Consider the following 24,357-nt stretch of genomic DNA (forward strand, 5'->3'; position numbering starts at 1 on the left):
TTAAAATTTTGCAATGAATTTCAAAATTCATAGAGATAATGGAGGAAAGCACTAGTTGTCTTTGCCTTTGTCTAAACTGACATGCAATTACAGTACTGAATTATAAAATTTATGATTGTAAATAATAATAATAATATATATATATATACTTTTCATGAAAAAATTTGCTTTATTATAAACGAATCTATGAATAAGTTTAACTTAAGTGGAATTTCATTTGATTTATAATCGTTACTGTAATGAACTATTTTGTGTGACGTTCATATAATAAATACATCTACAGAGACACTTTGGTTGAGATAACGCATGCTTTTACGTCAATTTGACGTCATTTTTACGCTCGTTCGTTATAAAACTGAGCTAATGACGTCATATTGGTGTAAATGCACGCCTTACCTCAACCAATCAATCTGTTCTCAATTAATATGTAAACCCAAAAAATATTTAAGATTATAATTATTCTACTTATTAAATTATAAATTATAATTCAAATAAATTTAAAGAACTTTTTATAATATTATTTTTTACTTTGGTGAAAATAGTACAAAAATAAACAATATAATACACCACCTGCCGTATAAAAACGCAACTAACAATGTTTTATTAACAACTTCCGGATAAAGTAATTTATTTTTTACTAAATACAGTATTACTCAAATTAAATAATGTTAAATATAAAATACAAAAGATAATATTTTAATAATTAAAAACTAATAATTATTCATTAAAACTTTACATCTCTTCTGTTTTATGTTTAACACGTATCAAAATACTGTAATTTTTCTTTTCAAATGAGTCATTTATTATTTTGAATTTATTATGATATAATAAAAAATAAATTTAAAAATATATGAATTTTATATATAATTGTCTTATATTTTCTAAGAATTTATCGTGAATAAACAGACCAATTATCTATAATGCTATAAATATTGTGTAATGAAATGCCGGCGATGCATATCACATTGTATTGCACAAAATATGATAATATTATATTTATGAATTTAAAATAGCTGTTTATAGCGTACGTCATCACAATTTTTAATGCCATTTTATAATTTTTTCCAGTTTAAAAATTGTACATGTTTATTGGCCACAGGTGGGAAAAAATAATTAGAACTACAACAACACCAACGAATAATTGAAACTCTAATCCTTATCAAAATTTCAGTAAATTATTAATTTGTTTTTCATTAATTAACATGACAAAATATTTATATATTCGTAAAGAATATTAATTTTTGTTGTAATGCATTGTAATGATTATCCTCATACCTACTCACTCGGAGGCAGACTGTAAAAAGACGTAACGTAATTTATGGACAGATTCTATATTTCAAACACCCGTTGTTTTGAATAAATACTTAAATAAATAAAGTAGAGGAGGGATATTTTTTTGTTTTCTTTCATTCTTTTCGCTTTTTTTTTTTTTTTTTTTTTTTTTTTTTTGAACATCAGGGTTCAGCTAGGTCAACAATGAGTGGGCGTGATAGTAAGGGGACTGGCCATATCATCCTTTAAAAATTCCTAAGTCTCTATCCAGGTCATTAGGAGAGACAAGTTGACGTCTTTATCTAGTCATCTAAATAGAAGAATATTTTAATTATAGGATTTGATTTTCAATGAAATCTATTGATTAAAACTTTTAAAACAGAATCAAAAACCTTCCCTGATATAATTACAAAGCTAGACACCTTAACAGTGAATAATGATAGTAGACTCGCTAATTCGGCCAATCCTCGCGCTAACCAATAAGTGTGCATAGTTTCATCACATGAATATAGCTCTTGTTTACAACACAAAAATAAAAATGGACCATATTTAGTATCATTAATTTAATCGTACGAACCAATAATCACACCATTAAAAAATAACACAAGGTACTCAGTGGGGTTTCTCTAATGGGATTCAAAGATCCCCGTTTACAATAATATTTTGTATTATGTTTTATTTAAAAAACGAAAATTACCTTTTAAGTTAGAAGTTTGATCCAAGTTCATTTTTTTTCTTTAAATTTTTGACTCAATTCAAAAGCATTTTTGTTGTTGTTGCATGCAGTTTCCAACAAACTTTGATAAATTTTTTCTATTTGTGAAAATTTCTACGTAATTCAAAGGAAATTTTTAATATATATATTTTACACAGCATTATTAATATTATTATTTTGGAAGTTGCAGGACGTATTAAATTACTTAAAAAATGAAAAATAATTATATCATTCGATTTCGAGTTTTATTTTATATCTTAAAAATAATTAATTTTGTCCCGGGATTTCCCGGGATCCCAGGAAACAGTTCATTTTTATCCCGGAATCCCGGGACAAGCAAAAGACCGGGAAATGAGAAACCCTAATAGCATCCACGAGTATGCCGATTCCGTTTCCAATTTCGTGCTCATAACGAACTGTTCTTCCTGGCACGCCTTCCTTTTAATATAGCCTGCTCCGATTCCTATTATAAGCGCGTCGCTAGCATCCATGTTTGCTCTCTGTTACAAATCGGGCAACTTGTCTCTTCCCGTGTGCTCGAACGTCGCCGAATGTCAACAGGTTTTTGTCGCTCAGAGACATGTCTCCCAGGCGAGAAATCGCCTTACCACTTTTATAGAAACGGAAACGATCACACTGGGAGTAAGCAGGATAATTGAGAGGCCGGATTAGCAAGAATGTTATTTATATTTTGAACAAATAATTTTGGCCCGATTAACAAGTCCTGATTAATCTCTCTAATGAAACTTGTCTCACGAAAACTATCACAGAACTGTATACATTAGTTTTTGTTTTCAGTTTTAATTCTTTTACGTAATTCATTTTTTTATTATAATTTTATTTATATCTATGTAGTTTGGTAGCATCGTTTATGATTATAATTTTCTGTACAAATTTTCGCAATGCGTCCAATTTTTTTAAATCCTATTTTATTTTGAGATTTATCAAACATATAACATTAGTGATGTCTAAACAAAATCTTTTAAGTGTTTTGTACCTGTAAAACTCTTAATCCAGTCCTGAATAGTGCTATAAAGTGGAGGTACAATTAAGGCATTAAGTACAATTGTCAAAATCATAATAAAAAATTACCAGCGTTGAAATTATGATGATTGTAGCTCGTGATTCCGATATATCAAAGAATGGTGGAGGATGTCATGCATAAAGTAATCATTAAGCTGGAATTAAAGTAATCGTAATAAGAGCAGCGAGAAAAAAGTAGGTCGAAAATCCAACTGATTTTGGCAGGTTTAACACTGAGATAAAACTACCGCACCTCACAGCACCTGGTTGAATCAATCGCCGAATGTAAAGTGCAACCATTGATCGTCGGCCAACAACTTAATCGTAAAAATTTCAAGAAATCTTCGAAAAGCAGTCGTTCGAATTTAAAACGAATCGTGATAATTAATGTGCAGGGAAGTGATCAACTGCTATCTGACGATAAACATAAACACATCCGTGAAGACGCGTGAGTTGAAGTTGTTGGTATATATATGGTCGCACCGTTAGTATTCGGTGTACAACTTCGGTCGTACATATTCTAAAATTGGAACGATACAGAGAAGATTAGCATGGCCCCTGCGCAAGGATGACACGCAAAATCGTGAAGCGTTCCATATTTTTTTTCCCTTATTCATCAAACAATTCCAATCGTTTCCTCGACGAAAACTCCTCCTACCAAGTGAGCCGTATATTTGAAAACACACGTTCTCCATTTCTAAAAACTTATCAATGTTTTTTTTCTTATCAGAAAGCGTGTATGAATTTCATCAATATTCGACAAATAAGAAAATCACATGAGACGAGACATTGAAACTTTAAAAAAATCGAAATTATACAAATCAAATATTGTAACGTTCAAATATATTTTAAAGAAGAGATCATATACAGTAAAACTTCTCTAACTTGAAGCTTCAAGCGACAGGAAAGAACTTCGAGTTCGCAATTTGTGACCGATCAAATAAAGGTATTTGGTAAATAAAACTACATTCACGTACTCTTAGTTTTAATATACTTTAAAATTTTTACATATTATTTTTCTCTGTTTTGGTTTACGTATTTTTAAGGCCACATTTCTTTCAATTTTTATGGTATTCATTAAAGTTTTAGGCCGGCAATAGCAAAGGCCGTTGAAGTCTGTTGTGAAACCATATTCAATATTTAAGTTAGTCATCCGAGTGTATAAGTATATTTGTTTTACGACAATGTTGAACCAACTCTTTTTTTTTAAATTCATTTTTTAGTGACAGAGAGGGGAATTTTAAGGAGAGCTATTTAAAGTTTGGAGGAGCGAACCGAAGGTTTCAAGAAAATTGACCCGTGTGTGTGATTATGTAATGTCTAAAAGTGCTCTGGAATATTCTGATGGGCATATTTGTGAACGAGTGCAAAAATACTTGTGCTGAATTTTTTAAAAAGCTTAAAAAATGGTTTCAATATGTAATGACTAACTGTCGTCAAACATTGAAACAATTCTTGGATAAAAACAGTGATTGGTTAAACGTTAAAATTTACTTTTTTGGTTCAAGCGGAGTTTCAGGGAACATCATACCCGTAAATTTTCTAGGAACGGTACGATGACAGACTTGATGCATATGCTGCTGCTGGCTCTCTTATAACTAATCTTCGAGTTAAACGCCAAAAGAGAAGAAAAATTATATGGGTCCTGAAGTATTGAGGTAACTCCAAGATGAAGCTGACAATAACAGTGATGACAACGACGAGGATAATGATAATTGAATAAAGTAATAAATCTTAACGAAGCCTGTATTTCAAATATATATTTTATTTATTACAGTCACTGTTCTTTTCATCACCTTATTCTATTATTTTTGCATTAATAAAACCAAAATTGTTGAAAATTATTATTCGTACTAAAAAGTAATAATTCACTGTATCAATAGTAGATATCTTTTTATACTTTTAAGACAAAAACGAAAAAGTTTTGTCCAGCCAGAGTACGTATCAGAATCACTGTGCGCTGTTAACTTCTGAATCGGCAATCGGCCCACGAGTGGCCAAGCGGTCTTCGTTCCCTGAACACTGGGAGTTCACGTGGAGTTTTTCGGGTTTTCTCTACGTCCGTAACACCTAAATACGGGCCAGTTTCCCTTAAAAAAACCTCCCAGAAGGCATCCCCCTAGGCAGATCACCCAACTGTTGCGTTGCCATAACTAAACAAACAAAAACTTCTGAATCGGTAGTCCTGTCGTTGATTGGTCAGGCCGTTGATATTCTTTAACACAGGAAGTCTAGGAAGTAGACGGTTCTTGCCGAGTAGCTTGTTCGGGAACCGAGTTATCGTAGATAAGCGGAGCAAATATGACGTTCAAAATTTTGTTTGTAAACAGGGGCGTTCGTAACCCGAGGTTTGACTGTATTTAAGTTGTGTATTATCTAAAATTTTATTTCAAATCTGCACAGTCTACCAGTATCCAAATAAATAAAACTATCGCGACACTAGTAGTTGGTCGCGGGTTCGCCCGTCCAACGGGCTGGCAAAGATAAGTTTTCCAGGTTTTCTTCGCGTGTCTACACATAATAGGGTCAGCTTCCCATTAAAAGTGGTCCCAACAGGCATACAACTTGGCAGATCGTCACGTGTTGCGTTATTGTTTCACGTCAAACAAACCAGAATTGTGCAGTAATTTAAATTTTAAAAATTATTTTTAAAAGCTTCCTAACGTAAACTATTTTTTCTTATTAGATAATTCTTGAAAATTCTGTAATTAAATGATCCAAAACTTAAGGTTTAATTGGGGGAAGTAGAGTAACGTAGTGCCCATAAATGAAAACTAAAATAACGCACTCAAATTTATACAAATATAAAAGCTTTATTAGTAAAATATAAGTTTAAAGTGTTCTTTACAATTTGACTTTATTTACTTTACATACAAATTATTTTTAAAATGTTTATTAATCAATTTCCAATGGTATTCATAGAACGGAAATACCCGACCATGTCGGGTATTATCACCAGTGCCGTAACTAGGCAGGTGCAACGGGTGCACTCGCACAGGGCCCACTTGGAAGGGGAGCCCAAAATGCATCTAGTTGTTTTATTAATTTCCCAAACCTAATTAGTTAAGGGGCCTAAATGCAAATTCTTGCACAGGGCACAGGAATGGCTAGTTACGGCACTGATTATCACTCAATGGTTAGGAATTGTCACTCATAATTTCACTTAAAGATTTACATACGATAATAACAGTGGCGTGCCGTGACATTTGATGATAGGGAAGCTGTGTTTCTGTAAGAAGCCGACTTACAGGGACAATCAATTAATTGCGCGTCAGGGCCCGTTCGTATTCGTTTGTTCGATAAGCCAGTAAAAACCGTATACTTCTTTAAATGTATTTTTAATAGATTATCCGACGTACTTAATAAATAAGAAAGTTCAATATAATTACCTCCGTTATTAGATTCAATAAATTCCCTACGCCCTCTAAATGCCAATTCTCGCTTTGAGAAAAAACATATAACATCTATAAATTTAGATATATCTATTAATCGTAATTATCTCGTTATAATTTTCAATATTAATTTTATATTGTCTACCAATGTTAAATTCTATTCCGCTTTGATTTCCAAATTTTACGAAAGAATCGTCATTCGTCATAAATTTTATCGTCAAAATGTCGAAATTTTTTTGTTGACGTATTTATATTTAATTTAGGCATTGGTCTTTCTCTTTTAATAATGTTTTCTTTTTTATTATACGGTCTTGAGCCAAAACTTTTTTAAAATAAGTTTTTTAATCACTAGCCACGATATAAGGGCTAAAATTAAAATTATCAGAAAAACTTATTTGGTAAAACAAAATGTGTGATGAATATATATGCTTAGTAAAAAAAATTCTTCAATTGTATGAATATACTTTTAAAGAAACTTATAATTAAATATAACTTTGTGAAGAAACGTACATAAAAATAACAAAATATTCTTTACTTTTTTAATCTTAAACAATCCACTTACAAGTTAGTGAAATAGCTCCCTACGAGTGGCTAATAAATGAAATCATAGACGGTCCAGGTAGGTGTGTGCGTGCCAAATCCCGAGGGTGCCGATACCGGTCAATGTCAAATGCCTCTTTTGTCGCATTACTAGTATATCTCAAAGGTCGCGACGGGGTTGTTGTAGATTTTAAACGTTTCTCACCATAGCTGTAAAAATCTAAATATGTTAAACGCAACAGATTGTCTGTCGTTCGTTTTCTAACTAATTCGTTTTAGGACCGAGTGTTCACGGAAATTTCCAAAATTTACAACTTTTCGGTCACTCTCATTGAACTGGAAAAATTTCTGTCTTTATTACATCTAATATTACGAAGAGATCAGGCCCCACTGTACTCAGCAAGAGATTGGTTCGGTTAAGCTTCTGTTTAAGTAAAATTTCGGCTCTTTCATCAGGGTTTTATATATGTTTCTAATTCCCTAATCGCTTAATTATTTAACTACTACTTAAGTAAAAATAAGTCGAAACCGGTTACTTTGTACCTGAATATCTGTAGTCTCGGGAAAACAGTGGAAAGACAAATTTTTATGACAACGGATACATAAATCGTAAATTTAAGGAAAATAAATTCTAGAGCTTTTTTATTTGTACCATTGTACGTCTCATTCATTAAATTTGGTTGTAAATGATACTGCCAAAGTAACGGTTAATTTTTAACACTGTACTAGAATTGTACACGTTTTTTCTGCATTCCCTTACAGATGGGCCATACTAAATCGTAATATCACCGGTTTAACATTGAAATCAGTAAGTAATATAAGATGGGAGAGCAGAATAAACGCAGAATAAATATATCAAATATTTTAATGGATTTTTTTTAAAACTCCTGTCAACTATACAGAACTATCATAAAAACATACCAGTAAATTCCTATTGGTTGGGTTAAGTTATAAATCTCGTCTAGGCTGGGCAACCGTTTTTATAACATGGGCCAGAATAAATTTTGCGTTTTTTCCGCGGGCCGTAGTAGTCAATTGACGCCTTCTTGTGACTCGTAATTTTTTTAGTCTGCAAATATGAAATAAATAAATAAAAAGTTAATTACTACATTTATTTCTCTTATCGTTTTCGAAAATTACAAAGAATTAGAAAAATAACTATTAATTAGTTATTTTTCCAATTTAATAATCTATTAAAGATCTCGCGGGCCGGATAGAAACTTTTCGCCAGCCGTAGCTGGCCCGCGGGCTGGGGGTTGCCCGCCGTTGATCTAGTCAGCTCATGATTCACATAATCGGGAGAGGGTGGCCGAATATCTAGCAGGCGGCTAACAGCCCACAACCGCTCTGGGATATAAAGTCGGACTCTTTACGCGTGTGTCGCTTCTACCAGCTAAACCGGGTGAGGTTGGTGCACTGTAAACCGCATGTGCTAATGCCTATATAATCTGGCTGATTAGAAACTTACCCAGTTTCGACATTCCTTCCGCAACTGAATTATTCGAATATAAAATAGCAATCTTATCGTTTTTTTTTCACATGTAGTATAGAAATTTGTAAAAGATACATAATGCAGTTATAATAAAATATTAATTTTAATTAATGCAAAGTACGTTAAAATATGAAAATTTATATTTTATAAAATACAAGGGAAGGTCATTGGAAGGTGGAAGCGGCGCTTCCATCGCTTCCAATGACGGCACGCCACTTTATAATTATTTGGTGTTTTTACATTTCTGTAGTCTTTGCGTGACAAATTTTTGCATTTTTGTCTGGGTGTTCTTAGATTTCCGTTTCATAACGCTTCTAGTTTATGATTTTCTGGAGTAGCTGTTAGAATTTGTGAATTTTTTATTGTCTACTCAATTTTCGCCATTTAGTATTGAATGAAATACAAGAAACGGGTGAAATATCACCTAAAAGCACTGGTTATTGTATTTCGCTTACGTGAGCGTCATTACCCTTCATCGCCATATTGGATTCTGATGCACTTTTTGTTGGCTTAACAGCATATTATAAATCAACGAAAAGAAGGAATGTTCAGTTAATTAGTGCAGTTTATATAATGTTTAAAACTAACAATTTAAAACAAATAAGCACTTATTCTCTGTTAAAATTTGCAAAATTTTCTAAGAGATTAGCTGAAAAACATAGGAAAGAAAAACGCTCTGCCTCTGATGGCGACCACAACGTAGCTACTAGAGTTTCTCATTTCCCGGTCTTTTGCTTGACCCGGGATTCCGGGAGAAAGGTGAACTGTTTCCCGGGACAAAATTAATTATTTTTAAGATATACAAAATATCATGAAATCAAATTATATAATTATTTTTCGTCTTTTAAAGTTATTTAATACGTTCTGTAATCTCCAAAATCATATTAATAATGCTGTGTAAGATACAGACAAACCTGTTTTTATGCGGTCTTTTTTGTGCGATTTTTTTTGTGCGGTATAATTGGCGACTAGTCTCGTGCGATTTGTCATGTCTCACGTTGACTTATTATAGCTAAATAAACTTATTATAGCATAAATGAACTTATTATAGTAATATTATTTCATGAATATGCGAAAAATGAAATAATTTATTTTTTAAGTCAACAAAACACCACCTGAACAAAAATATGTAAAACAGACGATAGACGAGACGATGCAGTCAAGTGCTGACATCTGTTGTCAATAAATTTTATTTCGTACGGTTTTGAGTTATTTTCTATGTGAGACTTTTTTATGCGGTCCCTATCCACCGCATAAAAACAGGTTTGACTGTATATATTAAAAATTACCTTTAAATTACGTAGAAATTTTCACAAATAGAAAAAATTTGTTAAAGTTTGCTGGAAACTGCATGCAACAAAAAATGCCTTTGAATTGAGTCGAAAATTTAAATTAAAAAAATGAACTTCTAACTTAAAAGGTAATTTTCGTTTTTTAAATAAAACATAATACAAAATATTATTGTAAATTTTTATAAAATATTAAAAAGCAAAGATAATCGATATTCCGAACACTCAATCTAATTCTTATTTTAGTAATGAAAAGTCTTGCTACCGAGAATGCCCTTTACGATTCAATTGATTGATTGAAATCGTGTTTAATGCATTTAAGAGAAGATAAATATTATGTTTTTTTTTCAACTGTATCCTGAAAGATTTCTAGTTCGTTTTCGAGCTTGTAGTACTTCTTTTGTTCTCTAGTATTTTTGATTTGTCTACCTCGGCTAATTTAATAGAAACATCATAGCCCAATAATTCGGCAGTTCGTTTGTCTTTAATAATCAGGTTTATGAAGAAAAACTTCATACTCGCAGACTTCGTACTCGTTTGTATCCTTGCCCAATTTGCACAACCTGGCGTTACGCAGTTATTGAAGCTACTAGGCATGGTTCAAAATTAAGACAGCGTAAGCACAATTATTCCAGATATTACAGGTTCTGACAAGTAAAAAATTTTTAGAGTCTTGTCTCAAATAGGCTACATATTGATTATTGACAATCTGTGACATGCCATAACGAGGAAAAATTTAAAAAAATATATTAATAGTAGGTTTAAAATTAATAAATACAAATGTATTCTGACAGTTTATGAGTTAATTATACTTTCTATTTGCAAAATTACCTCAACCTTAACATAAAATAAGAAAAAAGTGAATTTTTAAGAAATTTGCGGGATTTCCCGTGTTAAAAAACAACCGGGATCCCGTTTGAGAAACCCTAGTAGCTACGGACTTACGATAACATTTGCTATCAATCAGACATTCATAATTCCATTCTCTTTCGAGATACCTAAGTGAGCAGGATCGACCCCTCATCAGTACCTAGTTACTAATGAGGGGCCGTAAAATGTAAGTCGGCTCGAAATGCATCTATTTATGCATGTACGCAACCAAATGAAATATAATTAAACCTTAAGTTTTGGATCATTGAATTACCGGTAGCGTTCCTGCAGACTCAGGATTACGGAGTTTTGAAGAATTTTCTAATTGGAATATAGCCGGTGATAACAAGAAGAAATGAAATATTTTTTCTTGTTTTCTATAACTCATTTTTGATTGTATAATTGTTTGAAAGATTTAGAATCCTTCATTCGTCCATATGATTTAGATCATATGAAAGAATATGGAATAAAGATTTTTTAAAGCCTTACATTGAGAATTTTTATTTTGGTTTCTTGGTAAAAAAAAAAAATGTACAATTTATTTCTAATTGGGTTATAAATTACATTACAAAAATATAAAATTAATAAGTTTTATTTTTATTTTACCTATTGAATTTTCATAGAAAAACATTTTTGATCAAAATAAATTGTTTACATATTTTTAGTCATTAAATAATTTTTATACTTATGAAAAAAACCAATAATCATCACTGTTTTGGAAAGAAAAAGTAAAATGTATAAGATTCTAATGTCATAATGTATGCAATAAAGCACAGAGCCCATTTTCAAACTGAGCAAGCTTTACCTAGTATTCCCACGTGCAATGTTTCTCATTACGTCCTGAGTAAAATATAAGTACTATACAATACATAAAAGTGTATTGTACAGTACTTATATTTTACTCAGGACGTAAAAATGACTGCCAATTTATTAATTACTATTTAACTTTGTAACCCATTTTCATTATTATGAATTATTTTACTTTTTATTAAAAACGTTTGCGGATCACCTGACGTTGTCCACGCACCCCCCCCAAATTAACTTTAATTTGCTACGGACCCCAGGAACCACTTTGGGAAACATTGACCTAGGCCAACTAATTACACTTGTCCCCTCGATTTATTTCTTGTTTTTCTGTAAATAATATAGAATTGAATAAAAGTAATTTTGTAATTACATTAATATTTTTGAGGTATTGTAGGTAATATTTAATTTACCAGAGGGGGTTAACAATTGTTTTCGTAGAAGCCATAACTAGAATTCATTCAAGATATTTACATTTAAATTCATATAACAAATTTTAAAGCCATTTGGATTAAATAACACAAAATTAACTAATTATTATTATTGCAGCAACAAATTTTAGCGCTAAAACGTTATTTTTTATGTAAATTTTCGCATTAATAATTAATTATGTTCCGTTTATAAAATAATATATATAGCATATATCTATCTCAAGATATTGGGAATACCTTGAAACAAAAAAGTATACTATATCAGCAAAATAACGCAATTCTGCAAAACTGATCATTTAAATAAACATATCACAGGACTTGATCAAACACCGAATAAAATCGTATATCTGTACTGTATTTCGAAGGTTATAATTTTTCATTTATTGATTTATATAATTATTCGTTAGATAGCAGCTATTAACTTTATAAAGAAATCAATAGCCACAATTCCAAGGTAATATAAAATATGATCTCTTTAAACGGATCATTGAGGCGAGGCCACCTTTTTCATTTTAAAACCAATTTTATTGAAGTGATTATGATTCAAGTATTTCCTGGCATATTGCTTATTGCTTTTTTAAATAGTAAAAACATTAATCGTTACACATAACACTTTGTTACCCTTTCCTTTTTCATTCAAAATATATATTTAAGTAATCTACAGATGACATTACATATTAGTAAAAATGACTGAGATAAAAATAAATTGGATGTTAATTGTGAAGTTTACAAAAATTTTAACTCAATATACAACATCATACAAATTTATTGAAATACTGAAAAACTGTTTATTTTACACTATCAAGACACATCTAGTATGGTACAACATGTACACATTACCTCAAAAATTACTACATGGCAGTCTATGCTACAAATATTACAAGCCATAAGAAACTTATCAACTGTTATATAAGGAAAATCAGCAAATAATGCTGAAGTTTTTTAATTATTCATTAGGTTTTTTATTTTTGTTTTTCCCCTTTCCTTAACGTGATTTTTTTTTAAAAGTCCTAAGGTATATCGAAATGTTAATTAATGCACTTTTTAATCTTTGACTTCAAAGTTTTAGTTTTCAATTACAAAACAGTTGATAAGCAATAACAAGAAACTCATTTCATAAGGCCAAAAAAATTAAACTGTAGAAAATATTTCACTGTATAAATTCAAAGTACTTAATGATTAATAAGAGTCCATTGGCTTTACAATTTCAAGTTTCTTGTCAATGATGATAATAATAATAATAATAATTATAATAATAATAATAGAATAATAATAATAATAATAAATGTGGATACAATTTCTGAAAAGACATCTTATAAAGCTATTGGTATTTTTTACATAATGTTCAAATTTCTGACACCTTTCTACAATAAATGGTAACAGTAACCGACACTGTGCAGAGAGAGATGACAACATTTACAATATGGCGTTAAAAGTGTTGAAAAATGTACAAGTTCTCATTGAATGCTACATGCTGAACACAAGTGATCTGTACATGACAGAAACAGCAGCATGGATTCAGCAATTTACAAATTTACAATCTGTACACAGCTTTGTTACAACAGATAAAGAAAAAGGAAGCACTTAAAAATTTCAAAAAACTCAGACAGTGAAATGTTAAATAATTTTTTTTTATTGTTTTTCCATTGTAAATCTAATCTATTTTCTGATCACATTTTTACCATTTACAATAAAAACCTGATACAGGTGGACACCATTATTATATATGATACAAAAAGAGCAAAAAAGTGAATTTAGAAATTCAGCGTGTAACAAATCCTATCACTAGTAAATATCATCAAAATTTTAGCAGAGAGAGAGATAGAGAGAGAGCAACAGTGAGGAGGGAAATTAGTTTAGTATGGGAAAAAAAGAATTATGCTGCTTTTCTGGATAAATAAAACTGACAATTATTTATATAGTTATAATATATATATGTATATATAATATTTATAAAAAAAAATTTTAAACATGGTATGCTTCGATACAAATGACTAATCTGTAAATCAGAATGACTAAAAACCAATAGAAACTAAATAGCCTTAACAAATTATATATATATATATATGTATATATATATAATCATTTTTTTATATAAAACTGAAATCCAGAGCAAAAAACACCTAAGGGTACAGCATTAATACAGCACAACACGTTCACATCTGTACTATTTTCTTTTATTTTTTAGGTCGTCATCTCGGAAATTGGACTAGGGAGGAGCTTCGCATTTGAAATAAAACGAGCTTCGGTATATTTTATGATTAGAAATATGTCTGTAATATATAGGCAATGATAAAAGAAGCCTATATCCAAATAAAATTCATAAAGCACTAATCTATTTTTTATGAGAGAAAAATGGTATATAAGGACAGCAGATTCAATTATTTAAACTATCACCATAGAATGTCTCACAACACCAATTTAATTTAAGAAACAAATTTTTGTACAAATTTCTAAATGCTATACTTTTTTTTTATCCAATGTATTTGCAACATATTTAAATGACACAAAGAGACAAACAAGCACACACTTCGATAACACTAGACCCACTGTTAATTACAAACTTTCCTTATTTTCTTTTAGATATATGCAGTTAGAAGCATGTTAAAATTGTTTTCTTTTTATATGAAAATTTAGAAACAATTTAAGACAAAGAATTTCGTAGAATAAAAATGCATGTTTTTACAAGCAGTATGAACATAAATTAATGGTTCCTCTTTAACCTTATAAATCAATACAATAAACACACAATTATTCCTAAAGTGGGGTTTAAATTCTGCTGTTTCTTTGCAGTTAGAAAACATCAATGGCGACAGCAGACTGACCCACCATCGCCTTTTATTATTTTATAATAAAATTATTACATCAACTAAAAATGTATTTTTTTAAAATTGATGTCGTCTTTTTTTTTATTTTTCTTTTGTATGACTTTACAAAGTCAGTTCTGTGAAATATATTTATAAAAACATTTGTCATGTACAAGTTGTATTGCAAATACTCCATCACTTCAGTCATTCATACAGCAAGTAAATGTTAAGCTGGTTATTCTGTACAGTTTTGGAACATGAGGGCTGATAATGTCAAGATCAAGGCATCATTAATCTGGATCACAGTAGCAGATACCACTAGTCTGGGAACCATGAGCAATTTTTTTCCTGTTGTGAAATCACACCTGTTCCTCAATATCTTACTATTTGAGCCTCTTGGTGCAATTATTGGCACAAATCATGTTTCTAGAAGCATTCTGGAAACTGATTCTTGTGTTTATTTTTTAAAATTCTTTATTAATGGTGATATGAGAATTATTTTATATAGATATACAAATTCTATAATACATGGTTGATTATTTATACTGGCAACAAAAAATTTTCGAGAGTAAATTAAGATAATATTGCCTGAATTAGGTGGTGTTTTGTTTTATATGATTAACTACAACACATTATATCTAATTATCTTGTAATTATTGTTCGCATATCAAAAGTAGCCATATATATATCCAAATGTTCGTTAGCACCAAAATTACATATAAATATTGGGACTTTGTGAAGCGGAAATACTACTGTTTAATTAGACTACCCATGCTGTAAGCTTGAATGACAGAGTAATTAGGAACTTGATGAGACTCTCAAATACAAAATGTTTGTAATAATAATAATTAAAAAATGATGTCGATAAATTAATAGAGTATACAAATTGATTCAAAAACAAATTACTACAATTTTTATGAAGATGATTTTATACAATTTGTTTTCCCCCATTTTTTTAAACCCTGTTCCTAGCAGAGATAGGAACTCCTCATTGTGATAGAAAGAATTATTAATTTTTGTTCATTAATATAACTCTGGCTTTTCAAAGTTTCTTCCAAAAACAAATCTATGCCGACCCACAATTAATTTAAATTTTGATATTATTTTGAGAATATTTTAGTTGGAAGTTTAATTTACAGATTACGGCCGAACATTAAGTAAACGGACGAACAATAGATAATTTGTTCCTATATACTCGATCTTTAGTCAATTCTTTCTAATACACAAACTACAACATTCACCACTCCAAATATTAACAGATGTCTAAATCACATACCATTGAGACAATTAAAAATTCTTCACTTCCTACACTTTGTTTAAATGTTATTAATATTATATTGATATTTTTGAATGTAAATACTGGTCTGAACAGTTTATGATTACTCTAAATAACTCCATTTGGAGTTGGTCCATGATCACTGTTCTTCATTATATTCTTTTCCAGTTTAGCCAGGATATGCTTTCCATAAGTGTATTTGCGTAGGGCAGGGATATGTGGACGGATCTTATTTAGCAGCAATTTTCTCTGTGGCGGTTCGGCTACTTCAATCATTTTTTGAACAACATAGTTAGCATATTGGTCTTTCATCATTGTGTACAAGGCACTGTGAGGACTAAAAATACAAAATAATTATGAATTAAAATACCAAGACAATTTTCTTAAAATTAATAATCTTCATAGATTTAGTTAAAACTATATTTATTACATAGAAAAATATATTAACTATTTTTCAAAAAGAATAGACTAGAGTATACAAGAATATTAAATCATTACATTAAAATTCTTAATGTTAAACAATGAATGGATTTAAATATTGCTTATTACAACTCTTATTAACTTAACATGCTTGCAACACAAAAAGCTTCTTTAGTCTTTCCCTCAGTAGTATATGCTATTTGTTAGAGGTTGTGTATTTAAAATTAGTTTTAGAGTAGAATGGTGATATTTATGACGAGTTCAATTATAATGGATTTTGTTGTATGTGTCCGTACATGGTACAGTACACAACAATTTATTATTACACTCTAAATTTCACCATCATAATATTTGTGGCTAAGTAATGAAAACATATCTATTTTTAGTGTAAGTAAAAAGAGGAAATACATGTACACATTAGAGTTTAGGATTATTTTGGGCTAATGTTTATAATAAAGTTAGGTGATTAGATCTCCATCTTTTGGCCAAAAATTAATGGAAAAACTATATCATCATTTATGTCTTTTTGGATAACATCTTTAATAGAAATTAGATGCCTAGATACTATAAAATAGATATCACATTCTTTTATAGTGCAAAAATAAAAAATAACCCAGTGACTTGACAAATGACTCCCCATTTAAAATATTAAGTGGGAAATCATCTAATGATTGAAAAAAATGGTTTACATCATCTGCATATAGCAATGAATATACTTCATTACAAGAGAAATGAATGAAAATTGTTCACTAATTTTTATGTTTACTTTTTTGTTATTTGTATCTCTTAAATTTTTTCAAAAATTATTATTTGATATTAAACTTTAACTTGACAGGAAAACAACTGTAGTTTTAAAAGCAGTACTTAAATTTTGTTGGGAAATGTATAATTTTATGATTTCTTATTTAATTTGTTTTTAATGAATCTTCTTAACAATGATAATTTATTTTTATTAATATGAATGCATCCATACTTCACCTTATATTTACATATAATTTGTATCATCGAAAAAAGTGTTCTAAATATGGTACACAATGGTACAAGTGCTTTATTTGTTGCCATATACCAAAGATAAACTACTAATATAAAAATGTAACCAAACTAACTAACTAACAATTAATATTACTGTGGGGGTGACCCACTATTGAAGCACATTGGCTCATACAAAAAATACAAATGTGATATCTGCAGTGTACAGCATTACTAGAGCTAGGATGTTTATGTAACTACATAGAAACACATGTTTTCTAATAAATTAGTCATTTTTTCAATATTTATATATTTCTTCAAATACTGAAATAAATAAGATACCTATTTCTTTATTTTTGTAATTTTTACATTTCTGTAGACATTTCTATCAAAACATAAATATCACTTAATCCAGCATTTCCCAAAGTGTGCGCCGCAGTGTTCTATGGCGCTGCGGCTTCCACACAGGGCACCACAAAATGTTAAAAATTTTTTATAATTTTATCTTAATTTAAAAAATATTGGCTATTTTGCAAATTGTACTTGTTAGAATTTGACAAAGGGCACCTTGGAAAAATCTGGATTTAGCAAGGGTGCCAAGAATCAAAAAAGTTTGGGAACCACTGACTTAACCTGATCTTTAAGATTAATGCCAAATGACTGCCAGATTATATCAGGCTATATTAATACTACTATTAATAAGTAATTTGACCTAGAGATAGGTGTTAGGTGCCATCTGTAGATGTTCAATTATATTTTTGTTCATTAATATAACTCTGGTTTTTCAAAAACAAATCTATGGCAACCCACAATTAATTTAAATTTTGATGTTATTTTGAGAATATTTTAGTTGGAAGTTTAATTTACAGATTACTGTTGAACATTAAGTAAATGGACAAACAATAGATAATTTTTTCCTATATACTCCTACATATTCCTGTAATATTTATTCCTACCTAATACCTACCTCTGCTAGGAACAGGATAGGTGTTAGGTTATAATTATTAAATTAATCCACAGAAGACACCTAATATAATCTGGCAATCATATGGTATTAACATAAAAAATGCAGGTAAAATTTATAAAAAATATTCTTCCTTCCCTTCCCTCTTTTAGTGCAATATTGCACATAGTCCAAGTAGAACATATGTAAAAATACCAGAAATATCCAGTATAACTTTTTTACATGCATTGGACTTAATTAATTCAGTCTTACATAGTATATATTTATAGCCCAAATAGTTCTAAATGATTTAAAATAGCTGTCTTTCTGTCACACTTCCACATATTTCTATCATATTGCATACTAATTCTAAATAGTAAAAACCCTAAAAAGAAAACACAATGCCTAAAGTAGCAAGTTCAAGAAATTTGAAATGCAAAGATATGTTAAAAGAGTTTGGTCAAAATGTCTTTAGCACTGATGGAAAAGTTCTTTTGTGTCATATTTGCAATATAGTTGTAACAATGGATCAGTGATGGCAGGTAATCCAACACCCACATACTAAGAAACATGTAGAAGATCCTTGCACTGTAGATCGATTCTGCAAACACAAACACAGTCTTCTAATAAAATAGAAATTTTTAAACAAGCCAAAAGCAGTCTGTTTTTCAAAAACCTGACATCAGATTTCATATCAGTGAATGTATTTTCTACAAATTCAAGGATCCAGTATTCCAAAAATTTATAGAAAAATATTGCAACACATCCCTGTCTCTCGAATCCATGTTCAGGAAAAATTACATGCCTGACTGTAATATTGATATGATATTAAAATAGTAGTAGGAACAGGGAAAAAACTGGGTATACATTAGATGAAACCACTGATTCAATTAATCATTCCATTGGCAACATGATAATTGGAACTGCTGAAAAAGATTTTCCTGGAGAAATTTATTTGTTGCACACCAAAATGCTCAAGCTACAATCCATTTGATAATAGCAAGACTTTTTGATTCAAATATTAAAATTCTCTGGTCAAATCAAATAATGTATGAAAAATGTCCTCCCCTTTATGACCGATGCAGCCACCACATATGTGGTAATAGTTGGCATAGGGCTACAAGTTCTTTATCCTAAAATGCTGCATGTTACTTGCCTTTCTCATGCACTACTTGGACTGGTGGGGAATTGTGGTCACATTGCAAGAAAGCAGATTCTGTGTTTGCAAACATGAAAAAAGTATTCACAAAGGTGTCCTGAGTCTTCATTTTTACGCAGATGCAACCCAATCTGTGTTACCCCCGAAGCAAATATTAACAAGATGGTGGACATGAACAGAAGCAGCTCACTTCTACATAGAGCACTTCAATAAGAATAAGGATATTATGGACATCTTAGATCCAGATGAGGCCATGGCCATTGGAATCATTAAATGATATACATACAAACTGCAGGTCTAGCCAAACAGCTTGCACAGTATTTCATTTAACTTCGGTTGTCTGGCTAGGACTATAAAGGCACTTGAAAAAAAACCTCCAGATGACCTTTAGCTGACTACATGCAACTCCAGGAAGAATTTCATGACTAACTTTGGAGGGGAGAAGGTGAGTTGGAAAAGAAAATTCACAGGAAATTGGCAACAGTGCTAAACAAAAACTCAAGCTACCAAACATTGCATTTCAAAGATTTCATGTAAGTGATTTGCAAACTGAGTATAATACAGTAGATATCACTATGTTCAAATATGCAATGGTGACATCATGTGATGTAGAGAGATGTTTCTCTAGATACAAAACCATTCTTAGAGACAATAGGCAGAACTGTGTGTTTGAAAACTTTAAAATGTATGTTGTGACAGACCACAACATGTAATACAGAAAATTTTTCATTGTTGTAATAGTACACATGAAAGCACATATTTTGAATATTTTTTCACATAAATAAATACATATTTTTACATTTATTAGTATATAAAGATCCTAACCTTAAACATTACAAAAATTATAATTCAAAAACAAAATCATCATCTTACACAAGTTTTAAAAAAACATTACTTTAGCATTTTTAGTTTAATTTATTCTTAGAAAAATTAACAAAAGTTAATAAATTATTAATAAGAAATTAAAACACAAATGAACTTAATTCCTTATATATTTGCAATTTCTGTATATAATAAATATACAATATAATAGTCATTCATATATCTGAATTGTTGGATTATTTTTAGGTTTGCTTTTAAGTTATTTTTTAATTAATTAAAAAAGACAACAGCCTAAGTGCCCATCTTTAATTAAGTTATGGAATTTGATATAAATAAAAAAATTATCAACATAAATAAAAAACCCTGGCTCTTTAACAGACAGATATTTTTATCCATATCGAGTTATTTTGATGAGTTCTTTAACATACTGTATTTAAAAAATTGCCTTAAAATAATCTGACAATTAATATACATAATTGATTAAATAAAGCAATGTCAATCATAAATCAATATAATTTTAATGCAAATTACAGTTAAAAAAATTATTAAATATATATGTACAATTTCTGAACTATAAACAGAGAAAAATAAACATTGTGATATGTTTGTAAATTTTGAAAAAAATTTGAAGTGATAAGTAAAGCTTGATACATTTACTGCCAACCATTATAATACAAAATTTCACCAGATACAAAAATTTTTTCCAAAGAATAAGTCACCTTTAATGATTAAAACTTTTATTATTTTGACTCAATTTTTACGAAATTATGTGTGATGATGCAAAACTGAGTCATTAAAAAGATAACAACAAATTACAGATTAATATTAATGCTAGTTCTACTCAGTAATCAAAAAAAACCACTCACTTTGAAAAGCAAATGTTTTTGTCCATTTGCCTGGAAGAAAACACTTGCTTTTCAAAGAGTTCTTTTGCTGGTTTCTTGGTTATGAAATAGAATGTTCACTGAGTCATTATCACCTACCTGAGAATATAAATAATAAAACACCACTATAATTAAATATTTTGCTGGAAAACTAAGAAACCAAGCAATAAAATATAATCTGAAAAATGTTTCTCACACTTCTAGATAGTAATAAATATCATGGCACCATTCATCAAGAATTCCAGCATACGATTGACACAAAATTGCATCATTGGCAAATTGTAACTAAAGTCACACCATAGAAAATTGGATCAGCTGGCAACAAACACATTAATAAAAATAACAAACTTACTAGAACTGGTATAATAAAGAGAAAACAACACCTTTCTTTCAAAAATTCCAGCAAACTTTAATCATATAAAAACGTTTTCAACTGATTTCATCATTCTTCTTCAGTTACTCGAACAAAAATAAAAAGAACAAACTAATAATTCAAATTTACAAAATCATGAGAATGGAAAAACTTTTTGCAATTGCGCAGACTATGTAAAAAAAAAAAAAAAGACATACTAAAAAACGGTAAAAAAAAAAGTAGATTCTTGACAAACTATATATATATATATAATATCCCATTCTTACATTATCCAATGAACGATTTCCAAGCAGAGGACAGCCCATCTGCGTCTCTGTGGTTGATGCAATGGGACGTTAATTGTGCCCTATATATTTCTAATTTCTCCATGTGTCTAACGGCCTGTTTAGACCTAGTGGCTTTTATGATGGAAGCACTATCCCAGTGTACCGTGATCTCCTGTTGCTTAGCAAATGCTGCTAGGACTGTGCTGTCAACAGTCCTAAAAAACAGTGGTTATGGACTATATTCCGTTTATTAACAAGATTGTTAGGAAGGTGTCAAAGGAAAGGAACTTACGCATAGTATATAGACGCAACCCGACGATATACCGTCTATTAAGGAATGATAAGAGGAAAGAGAAACCAAATGAACTAACGGGAGTGTACTCGATTCCAATCAGGGACCAACGTTTTAAGTCTGATCTGGTGTACATTGGGGCCACCTTGCGTAGTTTACAACAGAGAATAAAAGAACATAAGCAATCTGTTAATAGGACTGTTGACAGCACAGTCCTAGCAGCATTTGCTAAGCAACAGGAGATCACGGTACACTGGGATAGTGCTTCCATCATAAAAGCCACTAGGTCTAAACAGGCCGTTAGACACACGGAAAAATTAGAAATATATAGGGCACAATTAACGTCCCATTGCATCAACCACAGAGACGCAGATGGGCTGTCCTCTGCTTGGAAATTGTTCATTGGATAACGTAAGAATGGGATATTATATATATAGTTTGTCAAGAATCTGCATTTTTTTTACCGTTTTTCAGTATATCGTTTTTTTTTTTTACATAGTCTGTGCAATTGCAAAAAGTTTTTCCATTCTCATGATTTTGTAAATTTGAATTATTAGTTCGTTCTTTTTATTTTTGTTCGAGTAACTGAAGAAGACTGATGAAATCAGTTGAAAACGTTTTTATATGATTAAAGTTTGCTGGAATTTTTGAAAGAAAGGTGTTGTTTTCTCTTTAAAACACATTAATGTTTTATACATAATAAAATCTACATAGCTAAGGCCATTAATACATAAAGATGATGATAATGTGTCTTTTTTATTTTATTTGATTCACTGTGTTTGTTTCTAAAGGTGAATCAAATAAGATCTTCAATTAAAAAGTAACTGTAAAGTTTGCCCTCAAAATGAATTATTATTAATTAATTAAAAATATTTTTATGTGAATTAATTCTGAATAAATAAAACTTTTGCCTGATTTCTCCTTCCAATGTAAATATTAGAAAGAGAAACTGGGTGCATACATACATTTATATATTTTTAATATTTTATTCATCGAATTATCAAAAGTTACTAACAAACAGAAAAATCCTGTTTATAGATTTAACAAATACAACCAAATTTATACAGCCAACAAAAAATTATATTATTAATCTCACCCATCATTTAAAGTAGACACTTCTTCTATCAGCATATTTCGTTCATTTCTGGAGGCATAAGTAACACATTTTTCCACAACATTGCTGCATAAACATTAAACAAAAAACTTTTATTTTAATATCAAATCGTTGGTTAATTTAATGTTATATTTATCATTTGAAAGTTCGATACCTGGCAAATTTGTGTTGAGACAACTGTAAAACCTTGCCCCGAACAACAGCCACTATTTTACTTTTATCTTCTTGACAACCTCTTTCCAAAACATGTTGGACAACATAATTACCATATTGATCTTGAACTAATTCTTCAGTATGTTGATGGATTTCACTTAAAACTGGAGAAGTCTGTTCACTGACACAATGCTCTAAAATCCTCTGTATAACCCGACAGCCATATGGGTGTGTTGAAAGCGGAAAAACCTAAATTATAAAACCCAATATGACTATGGATATTTTAAACAATACAATAATAATTTAAATAACATGTAATAATAAATTGTAATTGTAAAATTTGTGATATTCTATAGTAGCTTTAAGTGCTATGAAATTTTAAACTTTAATTATTTAATTTTCAGAAAGCTTAAATATATATGTATTTAGAACTCTAATAATAGAATCCCTTTACAACATACAACTCCTTGTTCAACTTTCAAGCATTTTACTTTCAGTCATATTTTTTGTATTTATTTTAGTTTTATCAAATTATGATATGCAAACCTCCTCATATTTGCCATTATATAACAGAGCAATTGCATCAATTTATAGATAGATACCAGAAGAACTATAAACTATTTTGTTTTCTTAGTACTGTTCCTATTGTCGGTGTTTTTTAAAGTTCCATTTAATAGATGGAGAGCTAATAAGCAAACAACAACAACAAAAAAATATCACAAGTAATTATTAAAAGTTAAAATTACTACTACTATTTTTTTTTGTTTTCAATAACACTAAATTTAGTTCAACAAACAAAATTATCAATTGTTCAAATTAAGCCTATCTTGAAATTTACTGACTATATTGTACAGCACATGCAAAGGTGGAAATGAGAAATCAACAATACTTTTTCGTACATGGCACATAATTTCAAGATATTTCTAGTTTGGACAATTAAATTCTGTTCACCAAACAGAACTTTCATTTTAAATTTCAAATTTTTAATAAAGTATATCACTTTAAATCACTCGTAAAACAAAATTAAAGATAAGTACATAAAATTTTGTAA

The 24,357-nt window shown here is 29.9% G+C and overlaps 1 protein-coding gene and 1 non-coding gene across 4 annotated transcripts in view; one reads left to right on the forward strand and one right to left on the reverse strand.

Annotated features, from left to right (window-relative positions):
• The first annotated feature begins 3,507 nt into the window (after nucleotides 1-3,507).
• LOC136974120 (U6 spliceosomal RNA) lies at nucleotides 3,508-3,613 on the forward strand. Its single transcript, XR_010880600.1, has one exon. It is a non-coding gene; the product is annotated as a U6 spliceosomal RNA (small nuclear RNA).
• An 8,963-nt stretch (nucleotides 3,614-12,576) lies between these two features.
• LOC136974069 (pumilio homolog 2-like) overlaps nucleotides 12,577-24,357 on the reverse strand; it is a 100,394-nt gene continuing 88,613 nt past the window's right edge. For all 3 annotated transcript variants that reach the window (XM_067268840.1, XM_067268841.1, XM_067268839.1), the window contains exons 18-20: nucleotides 23,308-23,555; nucleotides 23,136-23,219; nucleotides 12,577-16,248 (exon numbers count right to left, since the gene is read on the reverse strand). In XM_067268840.1, the coding sequence (XP_067124941.1) occupies nucleotides 16,020-16,248; nucleotides 23,136-23,219; nucleotides 23,308-23,555 (561 nt within the window). In that variant the 3' untranslated portion in view covers nucleotides 12,577-16,019. The remainder of the gene's footprint in view (nucleotides 16,249-23,135; nucleotides 23,220-23,307; nucleotides 23,556-24,357) is intronic.

This window comes from Centruroides vittatus, unplaced genomic scaffold (assembly GCF_030686945.1).
Source record: "Centruroides vittatus isolate TY-2023 unplaced genomic scaffold, ASM3068694v2 contig_341, whole genome shotgun sequence".
Taxonomy (NCBI): domain Eukaryota; kingdom Metazoa; phylum Arthropoda; class Arachnida; order Scorpiones; family Buthidae; genus Centruroides; species Centruroides vittatus.